The sequence below is a fragment of the Microcaecilia unicolor genome, chromosome 4 (genome assembly GCF_901765095.1).
Source record: "Microcaecilia unicolor chromosome 4, aMicUni1.1, whole genome shotgun sequence".
Taxonomy (NCBI): domain Eukaryota; kingdom Metazoa; phylum Chordata; class Amphibia; order Gymnophiona; family Siphonopidae; genus Microcaecilia; species Microcaecilia unicolor.
In genome coordinates, this window is record NC_044034.1 from 4,092,462 (window position 1) to 4,120,217 (window position 27,756).

Consider the following 27,756-nt stretch of genomic DNA (forward strand, 5'->3'; position numbering starts at 1 on the left):
GCAAGTTTGTCTGCGGGAGGGATGTCTGTGTTGATTGTGGTGATAGGGGTGGCGTCTAGTAACTTATTTACGAGTTGGAATAGTTTCTTCATATCTTTGTAGTCCGGTCCTTATTTGGTTTTGTAGTAGGACCTTTTGGTTTGTTTTATTGCGTATTTGTATTTTCTATGTATTTGTTTCCATGCATTGAGTGTGTGTTTATCTTTTGTCTTTCTCCATACTCGTTCAAGTTTTCTAGATTGTGTTTTGATTTTTTTTTAGTTCATCATTGAACCAAGGTATAGTGTTTTGTCTTTTTGATATTTTTGTTTTTAAGGGTGCTATTTTGTTTAGTACACTGTTGCATCTGCCATCCCAGTGGTTGAGATAAAGTATGGAATCAGTGTATGTTGTCCATTCATTGTCATATTATTATTTATTGCATTTGTATCCCACATTTTCCCACCTCTTTGAAGGCTCAATGTGGCTTACATTACAGCATGAATAATGGAAATATATAAGAAAATATACATTTAGTATAGCATAAGGATCTTGGGTAACATGATAATAATAAAGGAAAGTAGAAAAACAATATTTGTTGCCAGAATATTTGTGGATCGATTTGCCCTCTTGTAGTGTAAGTAGTACGTTCTGATGTACTGTTTGAGCCCTTCTTCCACCAGTTTAGAGTTAGGTTCAGTTTGTAATGGTCAGTCCAAGGTATTGCTATCCATTTGATGTCTGTTATTAATAGGTTAATGTCTGTAGGTAGTTTATGTGATAGGAGGTCCAATGTATGTCCTTTGATATAGGTAGTTTGCATGTGGCTCTATTTTGCCATATTTGGGACACAGACCATAGAAGTCTGCCTAGCTCTGGCCTTCAGTTTTCAGACTTCTCAGCTGCTGGAGTTGTTGCCCTCTGTTTTAATTCCCCCCTCTTGTAGACCTCTTTCTGACTCCGTCACACGGGGGACTAAAGGTACTTAGTTCATATATCAGGTTCTGTATAGTTTCTCTAACCTCCATTGTCACCCAATCATAAGGGGGTCTGTTCTGGGGTGGCATTAGGAGCCGTAATTGAAAACTAATTCCCATAACTACAACTTTCTGTTTTTCTAGATCTAGGTATATTCTGGGCCATTTATGTTCCCACATAAATCTTATTAAACATCTGTCTAAGTTTCTGCAAAGACTGAGTGTCACTTGTATATGATCTACCTGGTAGGCTAAATGTAAGGTAAAGAGAAGATAGAATCAATAAAAATAAAGACAGAGATAGGTTTAGATAGATAGATACATTTTATTTCTTACCCAAACACAGGTCTTCAAGTTGATACAAATACAGACATCAGATTCTGGTTTTATCCGCACAGGGCTTCGCCGTCTGACAGAAGCTTTGGAGAAGACTCTCAAACTATGCCAAAATCTCCCATCTTTTATACTCTATCCTCTCCATAGAAGTGAATGGTGAGATACCTTGCTCCTAATCTTTCTCACTTTCTGAGATCATACTTTCCCACGCGATCTGCTATCTGATGTGCCCACCTCCTTCCGTTCTCAGCTACTGCTAATTATCAACATGTTTTGGGAAGCGTTGAGATAACAGTTTCACATCTTCCGGCTGCAATACTTTTCATACTTTTCATACCTTTCATACCATTTCATGAACTCTGTATTACCTCTGTATCATTGTATACCAAAACTAATAAGCTCCATTTTATTCATCTGATTTTTCATTACAGGTGCTATATTTGATTTAAAAATTGTACCAATTTGTGTCAGAAGTCATTATTCAGACCTGCTCTTTGCAGATTCTCAAATATTAAATCATTTCAGTACTTTTTAGCAGTTTAGGCTGTTTAAGGTATGTAAATTGACCCACCACTATTCCAGTGGATGGATCCCAAGCGGGGACACATATTAACTTACAGGAAATGCAAGTCCTTGCTCAGCCAGTCATAGATTTTTAAACCTAGCTGGTATTTTTACAGCCTGAGTCCTAAAATCTGGCCTTCCACCCTTCCGGTGGGCATCCAGTGAGGGCCTCTTGCTGTAGTATAATTATACATTCCCCACTTGTCACCCCCTCTGGAGAGGGGTGACACAAAGCTCGTCAAGCTCGTCATCATCCATTCCAGAAGGTGGCAAGCTATCAAACGAGAGGGGGAGTTTTGCTCTTATGCATTGCTAGCAGATATTATGCCAGACAGAAAACTTCATTCGTAGGTGGTATATTTTTGGGCATATGGAATTTCCTTTATATTACCCAAACCCTTGGGCTTAATCTTGATGTTACCCCTCTTGAGGCGTACTCAAACCTGTAGTGAGAAAGGTTTTATGATTGGAACAAAACCATGAGTTCATCTACAAAATCCCATGAAATATAGGTATGCGGGTAATAGCAATTTCAGGTGGATCATACTAATAAACACTTTCAGGTCTTGCTATGACTTCTATTGTATCTGTTGCATAGTACATGGGGAGATAATCTAGGCTGTTGTAGGTATTCAGAATCCTTAAACAGGTCGGGATTCCTGGACCTTACTAGTACTCATCATTGGCATCCAATCATGAGCACTAATAAGTGGATAGCAAGTATGAGGTTGCCTCATACAGCAAAAATGGTCAATCCTAGGAAAATTTATATTAACCAAGGTCATGCATGGATCTTGACATATGCATAATGACCTGGAAGTATGGGAAGCATTGTATATATCCGTTACCCCTCTTGGAGCTTAGTCAAACCTACAGAAAGACATGCAGCTCAAGTAAGCCTACACCAAAGTTAAACAATTGCATAACAGGTTGATACTAACAGGGTTTACATCTACATTATGATATCTTAGCCAGTATTAGGGTTTGATTTTACCCTTGTATCTGAGCAATATCAACTTCAATTTAAATTACATAAACAGAAATGACGGGGAAACTCGTGGAAAAACAATTAGAACAATTAAAGGAAATAATAGGAAAATAAAAATAAAACCTTTTCAATATCTAGACAGGATTGCTGCTAAACTGAAAATAAAACATAATATGAATCTATAATGTCCATAAACAGCAACAGTAGTTCTCAAATTAAGTATCAGTTCAAAAGTTTCTTTCATCGAACATGGTCGAGGCGGTGGAAGCGTTGAAGAATCTGGACGGAGTTCTGGAAGATCCAACAGGGCTGGGTTTTCAGGCTGGCTTGCTGAAGGAAGTTGCCGGTCTTGAGATGGTTAGGCTGGTAACATCTGGTTCTGCGGCTGAGTAAACACGTATATCTTTCACATGTGGTCCAGTAGTTTGCAAGGTGTAAAGATTATTGCCACAACCTTGGGGGATCTAACATCATTTGGACCTTAAAGACGTACTTATGGTGTACAAATTGGGATCTTTCCATGTCTTTATTCTACCATCAACTTAAAATTAAATAAAAAAAAATTGGAATTGGGATTTGGAATTGGGATTTGCATAATATATCCCCACTTCTGGCTTGCATAATGTGCGAGACAGATTGGTAATTTTTAGAAAGACATGATCAAATAATAATGGTAAAGTATATGGAACAAAAGAGAAAAACAATTAAAATTTAGAGATGATGGTAAATGTTCAATTATTGATGTATGGAGGGCAATGCGTCGCCATTTATCGCCAATAGATATGGAATCTTCACCTACGATGACTACCATTCACCAAGGGTTGAGCCCTCAGCTGCAGGAGGCCAGCAGGACTTACGAGCTAGATGATTCAGAAGGAAGGGTAGAGGCCAAATTTTCTTGCAACTTCAGTAAGTGGAGAGCCTGTCTCTTTTGTTCATGGACCAATTGATGCATCTGTCGAAACTCACGTTCAATAATGTCTTGTTTCTGAAACCAGGTAAGGTTGGGGTCTGTGCATCTGTCTTTTAATTTAGCGATTCTTTGCTGTAACATAACCTTCAGATCGGATACATTATCGGGTAGCTGTTCTTTGCTAGCAGTCGTCTCCTCGGTGAGGGACGTCAACGGGATTCCTGTATCCATCTGGGGAAAGGCAAAACTTTAAACAGACCAGTAGTGCAATTTATGTGGTTAAGTTATTGAATGAAGTCATAATGCTAGGAGGCGGGTCGTGGGTATAAAATAGGGGCCAGGAAGGAGGGATGGTAAGAAACAAAGCATCGAGAATGAAAAAATTAAAAAAAATTAAAATATTTAAAAAAAAAGCACCTTGAAGGGTGTAAGACAAAAATAGGCTTAAAAAAAAAATAAAACAAAATATGATACATCTGAATTGCAACAAGGCATATTCAAATGGCAATGCAAGAAAAAGGTTCCTCAAAAAAGACAAATGGAAGAAAAAACATTAAAAAGTGCAGCTACTTGATTGACCTTCACATAGAGTTTAAGTAACCCTTTTCAATCAGTCAAAAAAGTAGGGAGAAGCATATCGCTTCAAGACAAATCCACTACGTGGCAAGAGTTAGTTGAAGCAAGGTGTTAGTTAAATACACAAAGCATAAATTCCAGGACCGCTGCACACAAATAAAAAGAGTAATAGTTGCCATATTGTGATAACCTGTTTTAAATAGAAAGGAATCAGAAAGTGGAGTGTATAATTTTCCCAATTTATGTCTGAAAGCTTCACCAATTCTCAGTCCAAGAATACTATAAAATCTATGATCAGCGCAAAATGCTCCCCCAAATGGCCAGTTCAAGGGAATATTTCTCGCATTCATTCCATATAACAGATAATGGTTATTAAATATTTCTTCTTTCTTAGACAAGGAAATAATGAAAAGCTTTCAGATGTCACACATATCATAGAGAGATTTCAAAAATGAAGGCTTTATATTCATAAAAAACTAAAGAAGTAAATGTCACATCAATTTAAACAGCTTAATAGTTAAAGCAGAAAACATTTTAACAATGAGCAATATACAGCTTTTATTTAAAAGGGATCTCGTATAAAGTAAAATGGCATAAATAAGTCAGTTCAGGTATATATATATAAATAGACATAAAATGAATATCCTCTGGGGATCGCTCACCCCTGCAGTTGATAAGGACTCCCCAGGGAAGGTATGCATAAAAACAACTAAATAACTTGCTGACTCAGTTAGGTCATTTGTATGGTACCATAAATATACACTTGAAATTAAACCTCGAAAAATATAAGATGAAGACATGTCACCTGTAATATAAACAGAAACATCACACCAATACATATACAGAGAAATGGTTTCTGGATACTACTAAGTAGCTGAGTAGTATGGGTAACTGAGAGCAACAAAATCAAATCGGGTTCGGGGTACCGTCTAGTCATTATGGGGTGGGCAATATTGATCCCTAGATCAGTGGTCACTGCGGACGGCGTTGATCCGGGTTCCACAAAGGGAATGACTGGCATTCTGGGGGATTTTGACGGACCTGCGGTTTTCTAAATCTATATGGCTGTGTCTGAAGACATTCAGCAGCATAATGACCGTATTGTTGGCAGCGATAACAGAGCACATCAGGATAGCGATCAGGGCTAGGCCAGGAACGATAGTCTCGTTGTCGCCTAGTATCTCCAAGAGGGCCCCTTGGGGGACCTCGCTGGGGTTGAGAGCGACGACCTCTTTCTTCAGGGTAATCAACTCTACGGTCTGGGCGGTAGGGCCGTGGGCCCTGATTTCGACCGTTATTGTCATAAGGCGGAGGGGCCGTAGGTGTTATTGCCTCTTGGCAAGGGGCTTGATCGCAATCAGACTTCGCTAGGGCTCTGTCATGCTGGTGTTGTGCAATAAGTATAAATTTATTAATAGCAGCTAAATGCTTCTCCCTAGATTTTCCTGTTTTGTTGGATTCATTATAGCAGACCAAGGCTTGGAGCTTACCCTGATCAAATGAGCCCTTTGTTGGCCATTCCAGTCCCGGGTCTCTGGCGGACCAAACGGTATGCCAGGTTTGACATAAACGGGAAAGGTCTTTTTTATCAGCGGGGAAAAAGTTGAGAACTCTTTCCAGGGGGCTAGTGGAGGACTGAGTGGACATAATGGAATTAAAAATAAGGGGAAAACAATCCACATAGGTGTGCAGTGTAAAATGGCAAAAGAAATCTCAAGTTGGATCCTAGTTCAAAGAATTATAATACGTGCCTCTATAAATATATATAAAAAAATGTGCAAAGGGAAATTATTTAAACGAAAACATGCATCATGCGTACAGAAAACACCTTTATACTCACGCGTCTTCAAGAGCGTCCCAGAAATGGAACCTAAAATATAAATTACTAATTGGCGGAAAGCTCAATGCTTTTGCCGCACATTAGAATCACAGACGAACAATAGTAGCAAAGATGAAAGGAATATGTAAGAAATTAGGTATGAGCAAGTGGTATGTCAGTATATAAATAAATAAATGCCTAGTATCTGCTTATTTATGTATCCTACGTAAAAATAAAAAACTGTTTCCCCAGGGTAGGCTTCCTACAACTAGGATTCTACTCTACCAGCTGCCAAGAGTCAGCTCCATTGGCCATGATTCGCTCCAATGGTGGAACCCTCAAAGGAGGGGAGACTACTACCCCTGAAAGTGCGCAGGAAACTGCGAAACTAGTTCCCTGAACTCGGAGAACAGATACCCCATGGATTTTCGCTGGTTAGGAAGATTCTGCTCTATTCTAATGAAGTTTCCGCTCAATTCGACTAACCTCCACCGGATATTTTAAATATACAGCTAAAATTTTAGACTGAAGATTCTGCTCAATTCAAACAACCAAAATTTAAGAATTTAGATACGCCCGAGTCACCTTGTATACAATCGCAACGAAAGTTATTAGACGTCTCTTTATTAACCCCGCGCTCATTTATACAGGTAACTCATAGGTGGGCAATAATGCCGAAACCGCAGGCCATTCCAAAAATGGAATGGAAGTCTGCCCCTAATAAATAAGATGCCGTTATCCATTGAAGGATCCCCTTCAATGCATGTAAGTCCCAGACATCGGTATCAAAGTTAATTGCATGACACTAGTACAATAAAGTAGAGAGAGGAAAAAAAAAAAATATTAAGAAATAAAGGAGAAAGAAGGGAAAAGGAAATAATAAATATGGCATGTTCCTAGAAAGAACCTCTGAAATCTAATCCAGAAGTAGCAAGAAAAAAATTATTTTAAGGGGAAAAAACATGTAAGCTCTTCGGGTGAGGCACCTGAACTTTACAGTGTATACTAAGGTTGCCACACAGCAAAATATGAAAAGAAAGCTTGAAGGTGGTAAAGCAGAACAGGAAGGAACAGTTTTGGTATACGTAGCTTAATGTTTTCTTGTATGGCTGATAAGATTAGTGTTATAAACATGTAAAGATTATAGATAAGCAGCGGACCAGCGCAGCCATCACGGAAGTAAAAGTTATGAAGATTTGAGCACAAATATTTTTACAAGAAAGAGTCTGTATCTAATATGCCTTGGAAACCACGCTAAACCCCTGTGTCATAGAACACAAGCACAATATGATATCATTTAAATAGAACAATAAAACAAAATATGCAACAGCCTTCCTAAAATATTGCCGGTTAAGCATTCAGCAAGAAATACATTATAGTGGACTATTAAGATATATATCTAGGAAGTGAGTAATACCATTTACCGTATAAGTCATGGGGGGGGCCACTAGGACAAAGAAGAAGAAAGCCGTTTTTTAAAGGGGAAAGTCAAATAATGTATGTTTGAAGGAAAGATACCCTTTTAACACTTTGTAAGCACATGGTGTAGCACAATAAGGTCTAGCAAGCTGTCAATTGCAGTACAAAAAGAAAGAAAAACCTGTCTCGGAGTTAAAATCATGGCTCAGAGACAGAATGAGAAAGCATTAGAATATCAGACGGTGTATTATTTAAGGGAAATGAAATAAAATAGAGGGCAACGCCCAAAAGTTCAGCAATTTTGGGGAGTGGGAGACAACCAGAGAATCAGATAATCTCCTCGGCGTTAAGGGAAGGACCCTTGCATAAGTCCACCAATTTCGAGGGGAAACCGGATTTGAAAGATATGAAAAAGATGGATTTAGGAGCAATACAGTTGACAGAGGATAGACAGTGAGAGGTTAAAAAGAATACCTGTGTAAATGACTGTTGTACCACTTCAGCATAGAACAAGGACTAAAACGAACGGAAAAGGGGGAGAGAAAAAAAAAATCACTTTCTTAGCTTTTAAAAGTGAACTGTAGAGCCTCCTCTGCCAAAGCAGTGCTGGACTGATAAGGCAGCTAAAGTGGGCAATCTTCCCAGATTCTCATGTCCTTGAGATAGTGAACTACAGCACTTGTTAGGGAAAACCTTTAAAAGCTACAGAAAGAAATGGCAGTTACGGAAGCCTGGATAAGGATATTAAAAAAATGTGAGAAAAAGGGGTTTAGAACTTACACCTCTTCGGGCAAGTTTAAATAGATTTACAAAGGCAGATTCGAAGCCCAAGAGGGAGTATATATTTACTAGTAATGTAATAAGCTTGGTTCTGGAAAGAGAATCAAAACTCACACCACATGGGACTGAGAAGGAAAAAGAAAAGTTTTCTAGGAAATCAAAAAATAAAAAAATGATTTCTGGTTTGCACAAGAAGCCAAAAAGGTGTATGTAAGGTATCAAGTTACCCCAATTGGTACCGTGCGGGCCACAGCCTTATAAATTTTACACGGACCACAGACATATAGTGTAGGAGTCGGTAGAGCATCAGAGAGGAGGGCAGGGAGGATTATTGTGGCAGAAAAAGGGGGACAAGAACAAAATGTTGTGGAGGAAGGGATTCAGATTGGACTTAAGGAAAGAAAAATGGCTATGGGGGTGGGGTGAGAGCACAGGACTGAACAGCTGTGAAAAAGAGCAATCAGTTGAACTACGCAGTAAATAATAAAGATTTTGACAGGTGGAAATGAGAAATAAGAAAAGCAGAGACGGCAGACAGAGTGCAAAGACACACACAAAGATGCAAAAGGAAAAAGAACGAAATAAGAGATACTACGCAGTTATTCATGCTGCACTATGAAAAAGAGCCGAGAAAAGTGTGGACAGGAAGGGGGGGTGTGGGCTGAGTGGTTAGAGAGAAAGCATAGTTCAGAAGACTGAAGGAACTGATTAGATAAGAGGAAAACAGCAGTTGGACGACGGTAAGCAGCTACAAAGCTGAACACCGTAATTACTGTTTCCAATAGGAAAAAAATGAGGAGGGACAGTCCCGAGACGTAAAAAGAATCTCGTGGATAACTGTCGCACACACAGAGTGAAGGCAATAGCAGATGTGAAAAGGTGGGGGCTGTCTGTCAGTTTTGAAGAGTGGTTATAAGAACAGAGAATTCAAAAGGATTTTAAGGGAGAGAGCAATTTGAAAGCGTGCTGTTCTCCTAGAGTAAAGGAAATTCCCCCGATACGGGAACATCAAAGAAACTGTACAGAAAAGAAAAGAGCAGGAATAAGACCCAGGGGACTAATAGGAGAGATAGGTAGAAGAAGTTAGGATGAAGGAGAACAGAAAAAGGGATTAGGGAGGAAAGTAAGGTCGACAGAAGAAGAAAGAACAGAATACATAGTGAGAACAAGGGGACAGGGATTTGAAAAGGAGGGATTAAGACAGAACACAGGGTGGGATTGGAAACAGAAAATGCGCAATCTCTAAGGATTGTTAAGCGAGAATGCTAGCATAAAGACCAATCCAAAGATTTTGAACATTGAAATAAGCTTACAGCAAAACCCAAATCGCAGTCGCCTGGATTCGTTGTTATGCTTCATTCACACAACAAGCACACTCTTGCGCACATCACGCAAATCAAAGAGACGGACAGGAGAGAAGAAATGTAGGGAAGCAGGTGTGTTAGTTCAGCGCAGTGCATGAAGACAGCAAGAAGGTAAAAGAATATGAAAGATAGGGGTCAGAAAAAGTGTGCAAGTTTAGAGCTAAAGAAGGGAACCTGCAAAAAACAAAGGAAGAAGACAGAAAAGATAGAGGAGTAGGTAAAAGACAGGGGTAAGAACAAGAAAATTGGACAGAACAATAGTGCCCAATACCCCTGAAGTGGGCAGTGTCCGTGTGAGGCAGAAGGACAGAAAGTAGCGGCAGGGAGAGGCAGGTGAGTATGAGAGAAAGAGAGAGAAGGAAAATAAAGTAACAGAGAGAAACAGAGAACATTTGAACGCACAAAATTAAGTATCCCCTCTTGCGTTCAAAAGAAGATAAAGAAGGTTAGCGAGTACTGTCAGCGTTCGGGGCTCACCTTCCGGATTAAAAGACAGAAAAGATACCTCAAAGCCCACTCCAGCCCATCTAGATCTGTCTTTCTATAATTCGGACAGAGATCGTAGAAATTGGCCCTATTTTACCATATTTGGGACACAGACCATAGAAGTCTGCCTAGCACTGGCCTTCCTTCCCTACTACTGGAATTGCTGTCTAAGCATTGCTAAGTTTTCTTTTATGTCATCCTTTTTCCATACAGTAATTTTTTTGTGTTTATCCCATCACCATGTTTGTCTCCACCATCTCTCCCAGAAGGTTGCTCCAGGCATCGCCTACCCTCTTTGTGAAAAAGGACTTCTTAACGTTACTCCTAAGTCAACCACCTTGTAACCTCAATTCATGTTGTCTAGTTCAACCATTTCCCTGTCTCTGGAAAAGATTTGTTTGCATATTAATACCTGTCAATTATTTAAATGTCTCCCTCCTTTCCTCTAAGGTAAACTTATTTAGTGCATCAGAAGTAGAGTAAACGAATTGAGGTTACAGGGTTTTCAACTTAGGAGTAACATCAGGAAGTACTTTTTCACAGTGAGGGTGGCGGAGACAGAAAAAATGGTAATAAACTAACTAAAAAGAAGTGAGTTAGGATCACAACGATATCAGATCAGTTATAAACACTCAAAATGTAAATAGTCTTTCAACACTGAGTCATAATGAAGTATGTTTCAGTGTCTTGTTCAAGACTCTTCCCTGATGGAGTCTATCAAAACAGTGGACACTGTCAGAAGTTCATTTGATGCATCTGCACCACTAAGATAAGTGTTGACACACAGACACACATGATATAGATAAAAATTCCTTTTTTGGTATATGGAAAGTATTCTGAGGCTTATTACTTCCTTTTTATCTTGGAGCTATTACATTTTGAGAGGGTATAATTGATAGGAGTCAAAAATGGTGACTAGAATTCAAAAATGGAGGCTGCTTTTGGTAAGGGGTAAGAATAGCAAAGGAGGGAGACGTCTCTTCTGCTCACTTAGAAACAATATGGGGACAACAGTGGTACTGGGATGGGCACAGTGCACATGGGGAGAGAGGCAGAGGGAGTTGCTGGGCAGGGGATGGAGGAAATTGTGAAAGGGGGATAAGCTTCTGGGTATGGTGAGAGAGGAAGGCTGGGAAAAGAGTGGGTGGTGAGAGGAGGAAGGCTGTACCAGAGCCACCACTGATAAGAGAGTAATGGAGACACTGGAACTCTGGAATATGGGTTTAGGTGGGAGAAGGTACAAGTCTCGATTAATCTAGGGTGCTCAGTACACTTGTACTGGCCCTGGTGATTCCTTGTTCATTGAAGGACCTGAATCTAGAGCTCTGGGCAACAAAATCACTCTAGTGTTACTGAGAATTATCTCTCCGTGTTTAATCCAGAGTGAGACAGAGAGGAAAAGACAAATAGTTGAGTCCGAGTTTGAAGAGTTGCACCAGTTTCTGAATAAGGAGAAGCAGATCCTTCTTTCGAGACTGGAGGAGGACGAGAAGAAGATTCTCCAGAGAATCACGGAACATGTGACCCAGCTAGAAGAGCAAAGTTCCTCCCTCATGCAGCTGATCACCGAGATAGAGGAGAAGAGTCAGCAGCCGGCCAACGAGTTACTGAAGGTGAGATTAGCAAATATATTTCTAAGGAAGATACAGATCTGCCAGGAGGAATCAGGGAATTCAAGTTGCAGATCAAAATATCTTAAAATAATGAGGGCTGATTTTTCAAAGCTGCACTTACCACATCAGAGTGTCACGATTGTGGCCGTGACCCCTCTTTGACTCACCTTATTTCCAGATGGTCAGCTTCTGAGCTGACTCCTGTCTGTTCTTTCCCACTTGCTGTGTGTTCCAAGCCTCACTTTGTTGTTCAGCCAATCAAAACCTTAACCCCTACATATATGCCGATGACGTTACGATCTGTATCCCGTTCAAAAGTGACTTAAACGAAATAACCAACGAGATTAACCAGAGCTTCCAGATCATGCACTCTTGGGTGGACTCATTCCGGTTAAAACTTAACGCAGGAAAAACTCAATGTCTAGTTCTCACTTCCCAATACAACACAAACAACTACCCCACTATAACCACACCCTACTGCACACTTCCAATCTCAGAAAATCTGAAAATTCTTGGAGTCACTATTGATCGAAACCTCACTCTCGATACCCAAGTGAAGAATACAACGAAAAAAATGTTCCAATCGATGTGGAAACTCAAAAGAATAAACCTTTTTTCCCAAGAAACATCTTCCGCACCCTAGTACAGTCATTAGTAATAAGCCACTTGGACTACTGTAATGCTCTGTACGCAGGCTGTAAAGAACAGACCATCAAAAAACTCCAAACAGCCCAGAACACCGCAGCCAGACTCATTTTTGGAAAACCTAAATATGAAAGTGCGAAGCCCCTAAGAGAGAAACTGCACTGGCTCCTGCTTAAGGAACGAATTGAGTTCAAGATCTGCACGACCGTACACAAAATCATTCACGCAGATGCCCCACTATATATGTTAAACCTAGTGGACTTACCGCCCAGAAACGCCAAAAGATCGGCACGCAAATTCCTCAATCTGAACTTCCTCAGCTGTAAAGGAATGAAATACAAACAAGCTTATGCTACTACCTTTGCGTACAACAGCACACAGTCTTGGAACGCACTACCCATGGCCCTGAAAACCATGAACAATCTAACCAGCTTTCGCAAAGCTCTGAAAACACATCTCTTCAACAAAGCCTACAAAAGTCACCCTCAATGAAACAAATCATTCCTTAAACCACCCAAGTACACCAAAAAACACCTCTCACACGACCTTACTTAACACCTTTCCATCTAATTCCTCTTATACCTCAGCTTATCATCGACTGTATTTAAATCATGTAACGACTTTATCATAACAATACTCTGCAAGCCACATTGAGCCTGCAAAAAGTTGGGAAAATGTGGGGTACAAATACAATAAATAAATAAATAATAATTTCCTGCCTCTGTCCTGTAGTGTTTTCCACTTCCTGTGTGTTTCAAGCCTCACTTTGGTGTTCAGTGTATTTCCTGCCTCTGTCTTGTAGTTGTGACATCATTAGTGAGGGCCTTTATAAGGAAGTGGTGGACTTTCATTCAGGGCCTTTGCAATTCCAAAGGTCTCCAGGTTAGTTTGTGTGCAGTGTAGCACTTCTGCCTTGTTCATAGTCTGTGTGCCCGTGGGCACTTCTGTCTTGATTTCTTGTTGCTTTGTTTATTGTCTGTGTGCCTGTAGGGCACTTCTGTATTGATTTCTTGTTGCCTTGTTCATAGTCTGTATGCCTGTGGGCACTTCTGTCTTGATTTCTTGTTGCTTTATTCATAGCCTGTGTGCCCATGGGCACTTCTGTTTTGATTCCTTGTTTAGGGTGCCTGTGTGCACTTCTGCTTCTGTTCTTCTCGGTTTGTTTGTGTGCTAGGTTCAGCCTTCAGCCATAGTCTGTTGTTTGTCTGTGTGGGTCAGCTTTGTATCCTGCTTGTGTCTGCCCTGTTTGTCTTCAGCTCCAGTTCCCTTCCTGCTTGTGTCTGCCCTGTTTGTCTTCAGCTCCAGTTCCCGTCCTTCTGTCTGCCCTGTTTGCTTTTAGCTTCCATTGCAGCCTAGACTTTTCGAGAATCCTGAATCCTGTTCCAGTATCCTGTTCCAGTCAAGCTTGTTCGAGTATCCTGAGTATCCTGTTTGTTTGAGAATCCTGAATCCTGTTCCAATCAAGCTTGTTTAAGAATCCTGTTCCTGCCAAGTTTGTTCCAGAATCCGGTTCCAGTCCAGCCAAGCCCAGTCTGTTCCAGACTCTGGTTCCAGTCCGGACAAGCCAAGGCCTTTCCAGCATCTGGTTCCAACCAATCCAAGCTTGTCAGTCCAGTCCTAGTTGAGGGGTTTTGCCTCCTGCTGCCGCTCGTCTACAGTAGGCCAAAGGCTTACGTTGTTCCAGAGTCCATGACTGTTTGTTTAAAGCCTGGGACCGTGACAGATGACACAGAGCTTTTAAAATAAATTAATGGGGCTTAAATGGCGAAATCATCCTGCTCTAAAGAAGGTGTAAATTGCTGTGTTTGTTCTACACAGAAGTCATGTGTTTTTAATGATCTATATTTGGCTCACTGAGTGAAAAGGTACCAAACGTGGGGTTACAAATGTCCTGCAAACCCCCCAAAACAAGTCTACTGTAAAATGTGGAGAACAAGGCTGGCTGCGAAATTGGCAATTTTAATAGATACGTTATACTCTTTTAAGTTCAACAAGTGCTCGGGAGTCAACAGTTCATGCAAACTCAACTGTTTATTCTTCAACTCTGCAAAACAGGAACTTCCAACTGTGTGAACTTTTCAACTTTGAATGGAAGTCTTCTAAAACCACAATCCTTCTGGTATTCCTCAAGGGAACTCCTGTATCTCCTCTCCAGGATTTATTTACAGATACTCTTCAGCAGGACTATATACACTTTTTACAATGCTTCTGTCCATGCCTATCCCTGAGAATAAGATTCCCAAAGACTGTGCTCCTCTCAGTTGTATAGGTCTAGACCCTATGTGGCCTGACCTCCCTGCTGGATGACCCTTTGCGTTGGCACCACCCTGATCCTTGAATGGTCAATCTCTGGCTTTCATCCCATGTTCCTGGGCTGGGTCTCTCCACTGCCCACCCATAGCTCTCCTCCTTCACAGTTACTTCCTTGGTGAGCCACAACTCTCCTTTACACCTAGTGGTCTACTTCTCTCAGCTGAGATTCCTCTTTGCTCCTCCAGGTCAGTGGTAGGAGACCATCAGGCAACCAAAGAACCCCCCCCCCCCAAAGGGCAAACACTATCTCCTTGTAATCTTCCAACCCCCCCCCCCCCCCCCCCTCCCCATCATTCTTAAGTACAAGGGCACTCTCTCTCCGCATTTTATTTCAAAACTATTTTCCTTGGGCTGGGCTTCCTTCCACCCAGAGACCTCCCAGTCACTCCCTCCAGTGACTCTCTACAGGGACTTACTCTCCTAGTAATCTCAAACTAATGGGATTACACTCTCCCCCCAGCCACCAATCCCTTGCCTTTAAGGGGTTTCTTTAGGTTTTGTTCTCCCTTTACCTGGAGTAACACAAACCCCACATAACATCATTCAGTTTTATTCAACACATAACTTCATTTCAACATCGTCAATCCTCATAATGAACATACTATGTGCTCATATTACTAAGTTTCTCTTTCAAATATAAACAGGAAACCCAGACAACCACAGGGTGGCAACCTGTTCAAACTGGATTCTGGTTACCATTTTACTCTTTTCTTGTTTTTTTCCCCAGACATCATGGGTCAGAACATTCTGGGTCAATCAAGAGTGGTAACCTGCTCAGTCATACTCTGTCCACCAGAGTCCAAAATGATACCCTCATAACACCTCTTAAATATTATACCATCCAATTGAGAACAGTTTACTTGATAATAATAAACTTTTATTTTTATTCAACCATTTTTTCATCAACATTTTTCCCGTTTCTGCCATTTCCAACCTTTATTTAACAATGTATCATAATTGGGCAACATAATATATTCATATACTTCCATTTTTCCAATGCTTATCCCCAACAGTATAACTTTGACCCACTTAATACCTTGGACCTGGGTCCACTCCATCATTTAACATCCAATAATATAACATTTTTACAACCACATGAAACAACTTTCGTATAACCAGGGTCTATTGCCCAACTATTTATTTTACTTGGCTTTTCATATTTGTTTATTGGACAACTCGGCATTAGTTTCTTCAGTGGTTCTCCCACATTTTCCTATGTGCCAAGAAATTCTAGGTGACATGTGAGGGACTGTATGTAGTGTGTGGGAGGGGGCAGCAATTGCAGCGATGGGGGGGCTGTGATGTGCATGAGGGAGGTGGTGGGAGCAGTGGCTGGGGGTGCCCTGAAGACCCTTACTGCCCGGGGGTCCCGACCACTGTCAGTCTGCCCTTCTATTAATTCCAGGGGATTACATAAATAACAGAGATAAAGGCTATAAAAGTTTGGAGGGGTAAATTGGGCAACTTTCATTTTCGAAAGTTTTGTATACTGTAGGGTCAGTAGAGAGGGACTATGCAACTTTTTCACAATGTTGATGTTTTTCATGTTCTACAGCCTAAAAACTGTGGGTAAACATTTCTCATTTTTTAAAGATGTAGTTAGTCCATTCCTGAGGCTGAAATTGTGCAGGATTATCCCTCTGGTAGAAATGTATTTATTTATTTATTTGTTACCTATATGCAGGCTGAATGTGGCTTACATAGCCGTTTGCCAAGTCGGTAAAGAACAAATACAAAGTGGTATTAAGAATAGCAGAGTTGTGAGTAGAGTATGCTAATGTATAATGTGTTCTCATAAACTGTGAAATCTAACTAGAAATATTCTCTTTCTCATTTCCCTCTAGGATGTGAAGGACGCCCTGAGCAGGTAGAAGTTAGTTTTCTGCTCTTTTCTATGTGGCTGGATGGATTTTGAGTGAGGAAGAAGGGAATTAATCGATTGGTGAGAATTGAGATTGAGAATGGGAGAGAGGGAGGTGGGATTGTGTGAGGAGAGGGAGAGTTAAGGTGTGGAGGGAGGAAGCACTGAGAAATGAAGGGGAAGAGATGGAGGAGAGGGGAGGAGAATTACAGACCTAACCTCCCTTCCCCCTGACTCTCTCTTTTTCATCTCTGTACTGCCAGAACTTCTCTCCCACCAACCTCCCGGATATCTCCTCTCTTCCTGTCCTCACCTATTTGGCTCTCCCAGAATCCTCTCTTCATTCCCCACCAATGAATCTTCTTTCCACCTCTACCCTGTCAGTTTTGCTGCCCCTCAACCCTAGTGCAGAAGGAGGTGCTGGTGAAAGTCTCTGCTCTGTCCGTAACAGAGTAAAATGTCCAAATGCCACTTTGTGCCATTTTTTGAATGTAGTGCCGATGAACTGCATAGCAAAATCTTTAAAAATGGGTTTCAAAAATAGTGATTTGGGCATTTTGAATGTTTTCCTGTTTCAAAAATGAGTCCCATAACCACAGAGAACTGATTGCTCATGGTATATCTTATTCCTTCCACTGTTCACATCTCTATCCCCTGGGCGTGAACTTCTCCCAGAATAATCACCGTCACTCTCTAACCCATAGGTGTCAGAAAATGACGTTTCCGGTACCAGAGGCTGTTTCTACTGATCTGAAACTGGGTTTCCAATTGAGCTTCCCTCAGCAGCTGAAGAAATGGATTACAAAATTTGGAGGTGAGGAATTGATCGCTTTTTAATTTGCTTTGTCATAAGAACATAAGAGTAGCCATACCAGGTCAGACCAATGGTCCATCCATCCCAGTTTCCTGTTTTCTAAACAGTGGCCAATCTAGGTCACAAGTACCTGGCAGAAACCCAAATCGTGGCAACACTTCATACTACAAATCCCAGGTTAAGCAGTTGCTTCCCATGTCTGTCTCAATAGCTGACTATGGACTTTTCTTCCAGGAATTTGTCCAAACCTTTTTTAAAGCCAGATACACTAACTGCTGTTACCACCTTCTCCGGCAATGAGTTCCAGAGCTTAAGTATTCGTTGAGGGAAAAATTATTTCCTCCTATTTGTTTTAAAAGTATTTCCATGTAACTTCCTTGAGTGTCCCCTAGTCTTTGTACTTTTGGAAGCAGCAGAGCCATAATATAAAAAATAATACAAAACATGAAAGACACTAAGGCGGCTGGACAAAAAAAGCGTCAAATATCTAAAATGACCTGTTGCCAACAAACCATCAAACCAAACAAATATAGTGTAGACGCGTGTTGTGCAAAATGAAAATTGTCATGCGTCCATTTTGGGTCTGAGACCTTACCGCCAGCCATTGACCTAGTGCTAAAGTCTCATGCGGTAACCGGGTAGTAATGACCTACATGTGTCAAATGCCACTTGGCAAGCGTCCAATGCGCGCGTTCAAAAATAAAAATTATTTTTACGACGCGCACCAAAAATGAAATTAGCAGTAAGACATGAATATGCTCATTGTATATAACAACTTCAAGAAAACAACAAGCTGGTGTCTTGTCCCACCAATTTCAGCACCAAGTACAAATGATGAATAAGTATAAACAGTGTGTATAAATAAATAGAATACACCAGCTGAGCGGCACAGCCAATGGTTTATAATGCAAAAAGAGGAATTACAAAATAAATGGAATTTAAAAACAATCAAAAATTACACCAATTGCTGAAGTGAGAGTCCCACTTTTACCAGCTACTGACACACAAAAGAAAACTCTCCCTCCAACACTTAAACTACAAAGGAACATCTGGGAACAAATGGGAAAAGAGCAGCACCCGTCACATAGTAAATAATGCATAAGGCTGAAGTCACATAATGAACAAAATATTGCATATAAAAAATAGGAAAAAACTAGCGTATTTTCCAGTCAATATCACACTAATTATGCAGTCTTTTTCTCATTATTATGGTTGCTTAAAGTGGGGGGAGTGAAAAAGGGAATGGTTTGGTGTGGGAACATGGTTGTTGTTTATATGACTGGATTCATATGTTTTTGTGGATTTTGCATTACAATTAATACAACATGATTTATGTTTAAATTTATTTATTGATTTTCACAGAAAGTTCCATATCATATTCAGAAATAGGCTCTAAACAGTTTTCATGTCTAGCATAAACAAGATATTTATAGCTTCAACTATCTCTTAATTTTGCTAACATAAACTTCTAATCTGCCATAACCTACAACCTATTTCCAATGTCCCTTTTTATTCTCCTGTGAAATCTTTCCTATTGGTGCCTAGTTTCCTATCTCCACCCCCTCCCCCCCTTCCCTCCCACTTCCACCCTCCCTTATGTTCTTGTGTTCTTAGCAGATCAATTTGTACTGGGTTGTCCAAGCAGTTCTGTTACAAATTCAGGATCCGGCCTCTTCCCCCTAAGGGAATAGTTTGCCAGAAGGCAGTCCAAATCCGATAAAAGTCCTTTTCTGTAAATCTTCGTTCACTTTTATAGTCTGTCAATTGCTTTTCAAACTTCATGTAGTCTATCATCAAACTACGCCATTGCTGCAAGGTTGGAGTTTTATTTGTAATCCACTCAGTAAATATAACTTTTTTTGCAATCATTATGGCTCTATGAGTAAATCCCTTGAACCCTGTCGGAATCGGGCGCACCAGCATGGGCTTTCCAAATAACATCTGTGGTCCCTTCTTACAAGTAGCACCCCACATCTGTGAAATCGACTGGGTAAGTATTGTCCAAAATTTTTGGATGTTGGGGCATGACCAAAACATATGTCCAAGTGTCGCCCCCTGCGTCCCACACTTAGGGCAAGCACCATCCGGGGATATTCCCATATGAAAGGCTCTCCTTGGAGGGATATATGCCCTCATTGCAAATTTGTATTCCATTTCGCTGTATTGAACCATCTTGGAGGCTTTTTGGATCTTGTTGATATACTCCTGTATTATAATTGGTAGCAAGATTGTGTCTAAGTCCATGTTCCACTGCCTAGTCAGCAACTGGTAGTCCGGTTCTTCTGTCCTGTCTTTTAGATGCCGATGATTCATGGACAATGACACTCTACCCTGGGACTGCAGGGAGTATGCCGATGCAAGTTCCTCCTGCACATCCTCTGTGAGGCATTCCCAAGGCAAACTTTTTACATAGTGAGTCAACTGCCAGTAATGGAAACGATCCCGTAGTTTGAGGGTAAATTGTGTCTGCAGTTCTTCAAAGGATCTCATTTGCCCCTCTTCTGTTACCACTTGATGATACAACATGATTTAAACATTAAAAAATGCTGACTGCTGTGGGCTGAATATGGGCTGGATGATGTCACGTTCTTACTTTATAACAGCTGTACCATCAGTTCTGCCCAAAGCAACAATGACCTTGTGTTGTCTATTGTCACTCCTGTTTGAGTATCACCTGAAGAAGGAATGGGTGATAAGGCAAAGCTTGTTTTATTTTGCTGCATTGCATCCTGGAAGTCATGTGTTTACTATTTCATAAACTTATTCCTGGAATAAGCAGCAGAAAATGTGTTTTACTCTTTTGGGATCTTCCCAGGTACTTGTGACCTGGATTCACCACTGTTGGAAACAGGATACTGGGCTTGATGGACCTTCAGTCTTTCCCTGGATGGCAAAGCTTATGTATGAATGTACTTATAAGATCATTGAAGGACATTTTGATAATTCAAAATCTCTAACATTTCTCTCTCTCTTTATTGTTTTTTTTTACAAAATAAAATCACATCCTGCTGGATTTGGTAAGTTTTAGTCAGTTAGAAACATATATATTTTAGGGGTGGGCAATTAACACATTAATAACGCTATTAATGCATTAATATTTTAATGAATAACATGTTTTGTGATGCTGCCTGTTTTTTTTAATGCTGACCCACCCCTCCCCCACGCTTACCTCTACAGCAGGGCTCAGGATTTTTTCTCCTTCCTCGGAGCTGCCCCAAACTCCCTTCTCTCCCGCTGCATGGTCCAGAAAGTTGGGGAAGGTCTCTTGAGACTTGAAACCACAAGACTTCCCCAACTTCCTGCATTGCGTGACTCAAGTATCTGCTGAGCGCGATCGCTGTGCAGGGGAGACAAGGAGTTTGAGGCAACGCTGAGCACGAGCCCTACTGTACAAGTAAATGCAGGTTGTGGTGAAAACTGTTTGAAACCTTATTCTTTAATGGCCAAAATGCATGCTGTCATTAAGAGCACTTAATTGCATGATTACAACTTTTAATCACACGATTAATCACAATTAAAATGTTTAATCACTGTCCACCCCTAATGTATTTTTTATATCATTGTACTTATTTCTCTTCTCTGAGATCTGATCATTGTTCATCTTTTTTTTTTAATGCAGATTGGTGGATAGAATTTGGCAGCTATACAGGTAACTGAATCTGATATATAACTAATTATACCAAACCATCAAATCCACTAATGTGTCCTTTGACTGTGATTTTGCTATACCGACACCTACAGCCAGTGTTAGGGATCATTTTCACCCCTGTGATAGAGAAGACAATGTGTGTTTCCCCTGATCAGGGTCAGGGAGTGATCCCTCTGGTTCAGACCTGGCAAGTTTTCCACATTCATTGGGAGACTCCCGTTTTCTCAGGTCACCTCCGAAACTTCCATAAGGGAGTGAATGACTCCCACTCAGCAGTCTGTGACAGTCCAAGGACTTTTCAATTTTGATGAGACTGGCTTGTTTTACAGACAGGCTGGCAAATGGAGATATATAACGAAAATGGCAGCCAAAGCCCCTAGTTTTAAGGCATTTAAAGATCTTCGAACAATCCATTATTGATCCACTAGTGCATTCGTATTTAATTGGCATGCGCCTTCCTAAAAGCATTACCTCTAACCCGATCATCAACACTACCCATAAGTTATTGTTGCTCTTAGACAAGTCTTTGCGTATTCCTTGGTCTGTTACGTCTTATATGTCCATATGGAATAATCCCAACTTTAGAATTCATAAAAAAACAAGCCTCTGGGCCCTGAAAGATCTGATTCATCTAAATCAGTCATGGAAATCTTTCTCAGATCTGAAAGTTGAATTTTCGCTGCCGGACGCTCAGTTTTATCATTGGCTGCAGATTAGTTCCATTTTAACGAAAAGTAAGTTACACATTCAGCTATTATCTCAAATCCCTGAGCTTATTCATTTCAATTTGAGGCTCCAGCATTCGGGTCATACTGCTTCTTACATATATAAGCATCTCTTAAATACGTCCCCTGCTAAGTGTACAGGTTAACGACATACAACAGCCTATTGTAGATAAACTATGGGAACAGTTATGGAACTCTAACTCTTCTTCAACGATCCAGTCTTTATATTTCTTCATGCATAGAACTTTGTGGGTGCTGCATAGGTTGCTGAGAATGGACTGTACATTCAAATTTAAAGCAAACAACAGACTGGTCTCAGCCTTCATCTTCTGGAAAATTCTGAAACTTTGAAACACCTGGTGCCGTGGGCTGTGTCTCTCCTGGAATGGGATAACAACACTGGACCTAGGGTGAGGGAGATGGAGATATCATTAGGGTTTCCATAGGGCTCCAGAAAAAGGAGGACAGATTGAGCCAGTTGGAAGAAGTTATTTTATTACTCAGATTTTTGTTTTCAAAACACTCAGGGGTTGATAGTCAAAGCAATTTAACCGGCTGAAAATGGCTCCTGGCCAGGTAAATCATTTGTTTGTGCTAAGCACTAATTTTCAGAAGTATCCGCCTGAGGTGGAGAACTCAAATGCCCCACGGAGAATCAGTGGAAGGTTGACCATGGATACCAAAGACTCCCACTCTTTGTCTAATCACTAATTTTCAGCAGTGCTAGGGTGTCCCTAAAACCGGCCCCTCCAAATGACACACTAATTACAATTTATAACAAATTACTACTCTGCCCATCTCCGTTATTATACATCCTCTGTGTACATCCGTATGCTGCACAAGATGGCATATTTGAAAATGTAAGTGAGATCAAATGAAAATGGCAACAACAATAAAGAACGACAAGGAGGAAGCATCAGCTCATTGTTTGCTTTGTTTTGAGAGTATGGGGATGACGACTGAGTGGGGGAGGGGAAACAGAGATTAACCTCATTGGCTTTGATGTTTTGATGTCATCCCATGTCTTGAGTCAAATCTATGAGGCAGGAGGGTGACAATATCCAATATTAGAGTTCCTGTCATAGAAAAAGTGATTGACTGAAGAACCAGCAAATGAGAGTTAGAGGTAGGTGCAGGAGCAGCCAATGAGGGTTAGAGCTCTGTGTGTGAGGAGCCAATGAGGGTTAGTGGTGGGTGTGTGATAAGCTAATGAGAAATGTCTGCTCATGTTTATTAATGTGTCTCCGCTCTGCAGTAAATGTGACTCTGGATCCTGAAACTGCTCATCCTAATCTTGTCCTGTCTCAAGATCGGAAAACTGTCGTATGGGGAGTCACAAAACAGAATGTACCGAACACTGCTGAGAGATTTGATACTTATCCCTATGTGCTGGGGAGTGAGGGCTTCACCTCAGGGAGACGTTACTGGGAGGTGGAGGTGGGGGATGTGAGTTACTGGACATTGGGAGTGTGTAAAGACTCTGTGAGGAGGAAGGGGAGGATCACACTGTCACCTGGGGAAGGATTCTGGACAGTGGAGCTGTGGAATAAACAGAGATGCTGGGCCCTCACCTCCCCTGAGACCGAGCTCCCCCTAAGTGTGATCCCCCATGCAGTGGGGATTCTGCTGGACTATGAGGCAGGAAAGGTCTCGTTTTATGATGCAGGTGATAAATCTCATCTCTTCACCTTCACCGATACCTTCACAGGGAAACTCCGACCTTTCTTCTGGACTAATTCTGAATTTCCTTTAAGAATCCGCCAGGTACCAGCCTGGAATTAAACAGCAGGACTCAGGATTAACATTCCCAGACTCTCTCTCTGCTTGACAATTTGTAGTTATGTTATCAAACTCTTATGTACAAATAAATCTGGGAAGCTCTGCTTCTTTCCTGATATATTTCCTTAATCTGAAGTCTGTGGCAGGAGTGTGAGAGGTGGAAGATTTTACAGATTTGTGTTAAACACGTTCAAACCAATCACTGCTACAGAAATATTATAGTTTGAAGATGGAAGCAAGTTTGAAACATGAAATTGTAGTATAATATGAGGGACAGAGATGAGATCAGAGCCTTTGAATGTGAGGTTTCAGTTTAACAGTGAGAGTGGCAGACATGGGTTTAGAGCCTATAAATGTAAAGAGGGTTTTCAATGACATAGTGAAAGCAGCCGATGGTATAAGATTGTGAATAAATAGTGAATAACACAAAAATCTACTGATCTATCAATAACCAAGAGGTATATTAAGTGAGACAGTAAGCTCAGTAGGGCAGGGACTCATTGTACTTGTATGTAATTTGTGTTAAATCTCACTCTTTCGTGATCTGTCACAAATACTGAAACAGTGGGAACATTAAGAATAAAAGCTATTTTCTACCCGGTTTTCTGCTTGTCAGTCTTCCTTTCCAGATATGTTTCTAGGAGACCCTCACTGTCTGAGGGGGCACACTTTGTACATATTACTCTGCCCATAAGGTTTGTATGTGGATACATTAATACAGATTGTAAGCTCTTTTGGGTTAGGGGTTCATTGTAATTTGGGGGTCATTTCTAGAATTTCTGTGGGACCTGCAAGCTGTTTTTTAAAAGAAAACTGATAGACTTTCCTTTGAAAATTCAGAGTCTGTACCTTCACCTGTAGTTAAGTGCAACCCTGCCTACCAGAAGACGGGCCAGGGCACACACACCATATGCACATACCCACATAGGGTCCTCAATGGGCAGAGTGATATTAATATATAAATTCAAAGGCATTTAATCAGGCAGCAGATTCTTAAACACCATCAGCTGGCAGGCTATTGATATTCAATGGTAATCAACTGGGTAATGTCACTGAAACTTGCTGCTAACCAGCCATTCCCTAACCATCTAGGTTACGGGCAGTCCAGGGTCAGAGTTTGGACAGAGCCACAACTTACTTATTTATTTGGATTTATTAACTGGCTTTATGAAGAGATTCAGCCAAGGCGCTGTACAGCAGGTACAGTTTAACAGAAAACATACAAGTATGTTAACAGCATAACAATAGTAAAATAACCAAGAATAAACTGAATACAATAAATGAGTAAACTTAAAAAACAGTAGACTGTGAAACCTAACAATAGAACTAGTAGTACTTCCCTTGTCATAGTTATATTCTGAATGTTCTCCGTTAAATTTCTGTCCACATTTTGACTGGTCGATATTCAAAACAACTGAACTGGGGAGGAAGTGACGTCACCATCGGAGATGGAAGCCTGAATCCATAGCTCCGTCGGGGCAGCGAAGAAATCAGCGCTATTTCCCGGTTCCCAACCCCCCCGAGAGTGGCGGTTCCGAGGGCAGAGAGAAGAGAAGCGATGGCGACAAAAAAACGGCTGGAAAAGGGTTTACACATTGGGTCACGGAATGTTAGTGGGATGAATTCCCCACTGAAACGAAGTTTGATACATTGGGAATTGCAGAAACTTAATTGGGATATTATATTACTGCAGGAAACACACATTCAAAAGAGGGATGCACATTTACTTAAACATCGGGGATATAGTGACTGTATCATACACTTTGATGCTAGAGGGGGTAAGGTGGGAGGATTAGTGATTTACATTCGTAAACATATTCCATTTGTAACAGAGAAAGTATACAGGGATGCTCTGGGAAGCTGCCTGGCGATTAGGGGTCAGTTGTATGGCAAGGAGGTGACCATAGTAAATATATATGCTCCTAACTCAGGACAGGGAGAATTTTTTACCCGGATACATAAGGAACTCTTCCAGTTTCAGAAAGGGGGGGATGATACTGGGTGGGGATTTTAATACTAGTATGACTTCAATGGATCATTCAAAGGGGTTGGTCGATATGTCCTCGGCCCACTGTGCACAGTTAAAATCACTTGTCTCCAACTTAGATTTAGTGGATGTCTGGAGGCTTAAGCACCCAAGCCAGCGGTCTTATTCACATTCTCAGAATACTTACACAAGAATTGACATGGTGTGGTGTAGCCGCCAATTATGGGATCAAGTGGCCGATTCACATGTTGGGTCCATTTCCACATCAGATCATGCCCCCGTGGAGACTGAGCTTAAGGGTTTGACAGAGGAGAGGCGCTTATAAATACAGAACACAGTTATCAATGTGTAAGTCAGAGCTCTTCCATTAAAGGAGGAAAACGCCTCAAAACAAGCCCCTCCCACAGATGTAAATGGGGTGAAGGCTACATATTCATCATCATAGGCGTTTCTAAAAACCTCCTCATTTTAAAACATTTTTTTGAAAAGTTCTTTTTCTTAATGCTGAATAACAAAGCCGCTTTGCCGAGTAAGCTATAAAATTTTTTTTACTTAACTTCGGCTAACTGCAGACTTTCTCCTCCCAGACCGTGATTCAACTGTGGTCAACGGGTCCCGTTTCACATTGCGCTGCTTCAGGACCACAGCCATTCAATCAACCAGTTCATCGGTCATAAATCCTGTGCAAAAGGGGGGGGAGAAAAAAGCTTAAATATTTATAAAATTTCTACAAAAAATCAATCTATTTCATACTGACTCTGCTTACAATCCGTTCAAAAATGCCGACGTTAGCATGAAGGGCAGGAGTATTTAAACATGGCGGTCCTATAAGTACAAACTGTGACGTCACACGCTGTCATCAGTATCCAATCACAATTCTTCAAGCAGCAAAAGGCATACCCACATTAATGAATGAAGATCAAAATAAAAGTCCATTCCGTATATCAAAGGAAATGCGTCCATTCGATCTTCCCATTCAGACCCGTAGGATTCATTGATTTTAATTCTTTAATGGAAGAGCTCTGACTTACACATTGATAACTGTGTTCTGTATTTATAAGATCTTCCATAGACATTCAGAATACCGAATGACACAGGGACAAAATTTGTCCCTGTCCCTACCCCGTCTCTGTGGGTTCTGTTTCTGTCCCCGCAGACCCCATCTCCATCCCCACCCCGTCCATGCAGGTTCTGTCCCGTCCCCACCCCATCCCCATGGGCTCTGTTCTCATCTGCAGAAGCCCGAAACACTTATAATATTATAGTTAAATCTTTTCATTAAAGTACTAGCTCTACCCGGCCACGCATTGCTGTGCCTCAGTCTGGTTAAATGGAAAAGCAAGAAAAGAGGAAGCGCTCGTTTCTAATATGTTTAATTTCACAATGCTTGTGGGTATACAATATTTTCTGTTGTTCCATTGTGTGTGCAGATATAGAGATTGTCTGGTTTGCAGACTCTAGAGCATGCAACATATAATTGTCCATGTGAGAAGCAATCCGTGTGTTGATCTAAACCGCAGAATTGTAAAGATTGGCCCTGATGGTGATTGCAAACGCCAATCGAATTGGGAATTGCAATCTCTTCAATTGAAATGGCATATCCGTTGGAATGATAGGAATGCGAGGAATGAGGACATCTTCACCTTTGAAAGGTCCTGTCAAGATTGTTGCTTCTACGACATTGCTCATTAATTTTTTTACTGCAAGCCGCGTGCCGTTGCAAAGCTTTGGCTGGTTGATATTTCGCAACATGATAATTGGCACGCCGATTTTCAATTGCAGTATGTGCGGTGGCATCCCTGGGAGATCGAGTGAATTCAAAAATTCTGTTGGATAATTAACCGCTTCATCTGCTTCCAGAACAGTGTCGACGGACTTGTATGTGAGTGGCTTGCTTTGAATGTTAGACTGAATAATATTGTTAAGTTCGTAGACGTCTTTGTTGTTGGCCGCAAGAACTTTTTATGCCGGTAGAAATTCCGCAGCGTGCATTCAATTCATCATTGCCATCACCGATGAAATACATTTGGAGGAATTTATGTTGACCATCTGAGAACGGAAGCAGGGAGCTGACTTTATGATAAATTTGTCCTTTCACTTTGAAAGTTGGCATGAATTGAGCTGTTATGGTTTCTGCGCCGGACGACGTCATTTGGAAGCATGAGTTGT

At 40.9% G+C, this 27,756-nt stretch overlaps 2 protein-coding genes across 4 annotated transcripts in view; both read left to right on the top strand.

The window, feature by feature from the left end:
* LOC115468253 (E3 ubiquitin-protein ligase TRIM39-like) overlaps nt 1–23,704 on the top strand; it is a 37,075-nt gene extending 13,371 nt beyond the window's left edge. The window contains exons 3-8 of one of the 3 annotated variants that reach the window (XM_030199805.1): nt 11,584–11,814; nt 16,617–16,639; nt 17,338–17,447; nt 20,131–20,136; nt 21,067–21,096; nt 23,077–23,704. In XM_030199805.1, coding sequence (XP_030055665.1) covers nt 11,584–11,814; nt 16,617–16,639; nt 17,338–17,447; nt 20,131–20,136; nt 21,067–21,096; nt 23,077–23,603 — 927 coding nt within the window. In that variant the 3' untranslated portion in view covers nt 23,604–23,704. The remainder of the gene's footprint in view (nt 1–11,583; nt 11,815–16,616; nt 16,640–17,337; nt 17,448–20,130; nt 20,137–21,066; nt 21,097–23,076) is intronic. The other 2 variants (XM_030199807.1, XM_030199808.1) reach the window with 2 other exon arrangements.
* LOC115468254 (E3 ubiquitin-protein ligase TRIM39-like) overlaps nt 1–27,756 on the top strand; it is an 872,633-nt gene that overhangs the window by 111,157 nt on the left and 733,720 nt on the right. The window lies entirely within an intron of this gene.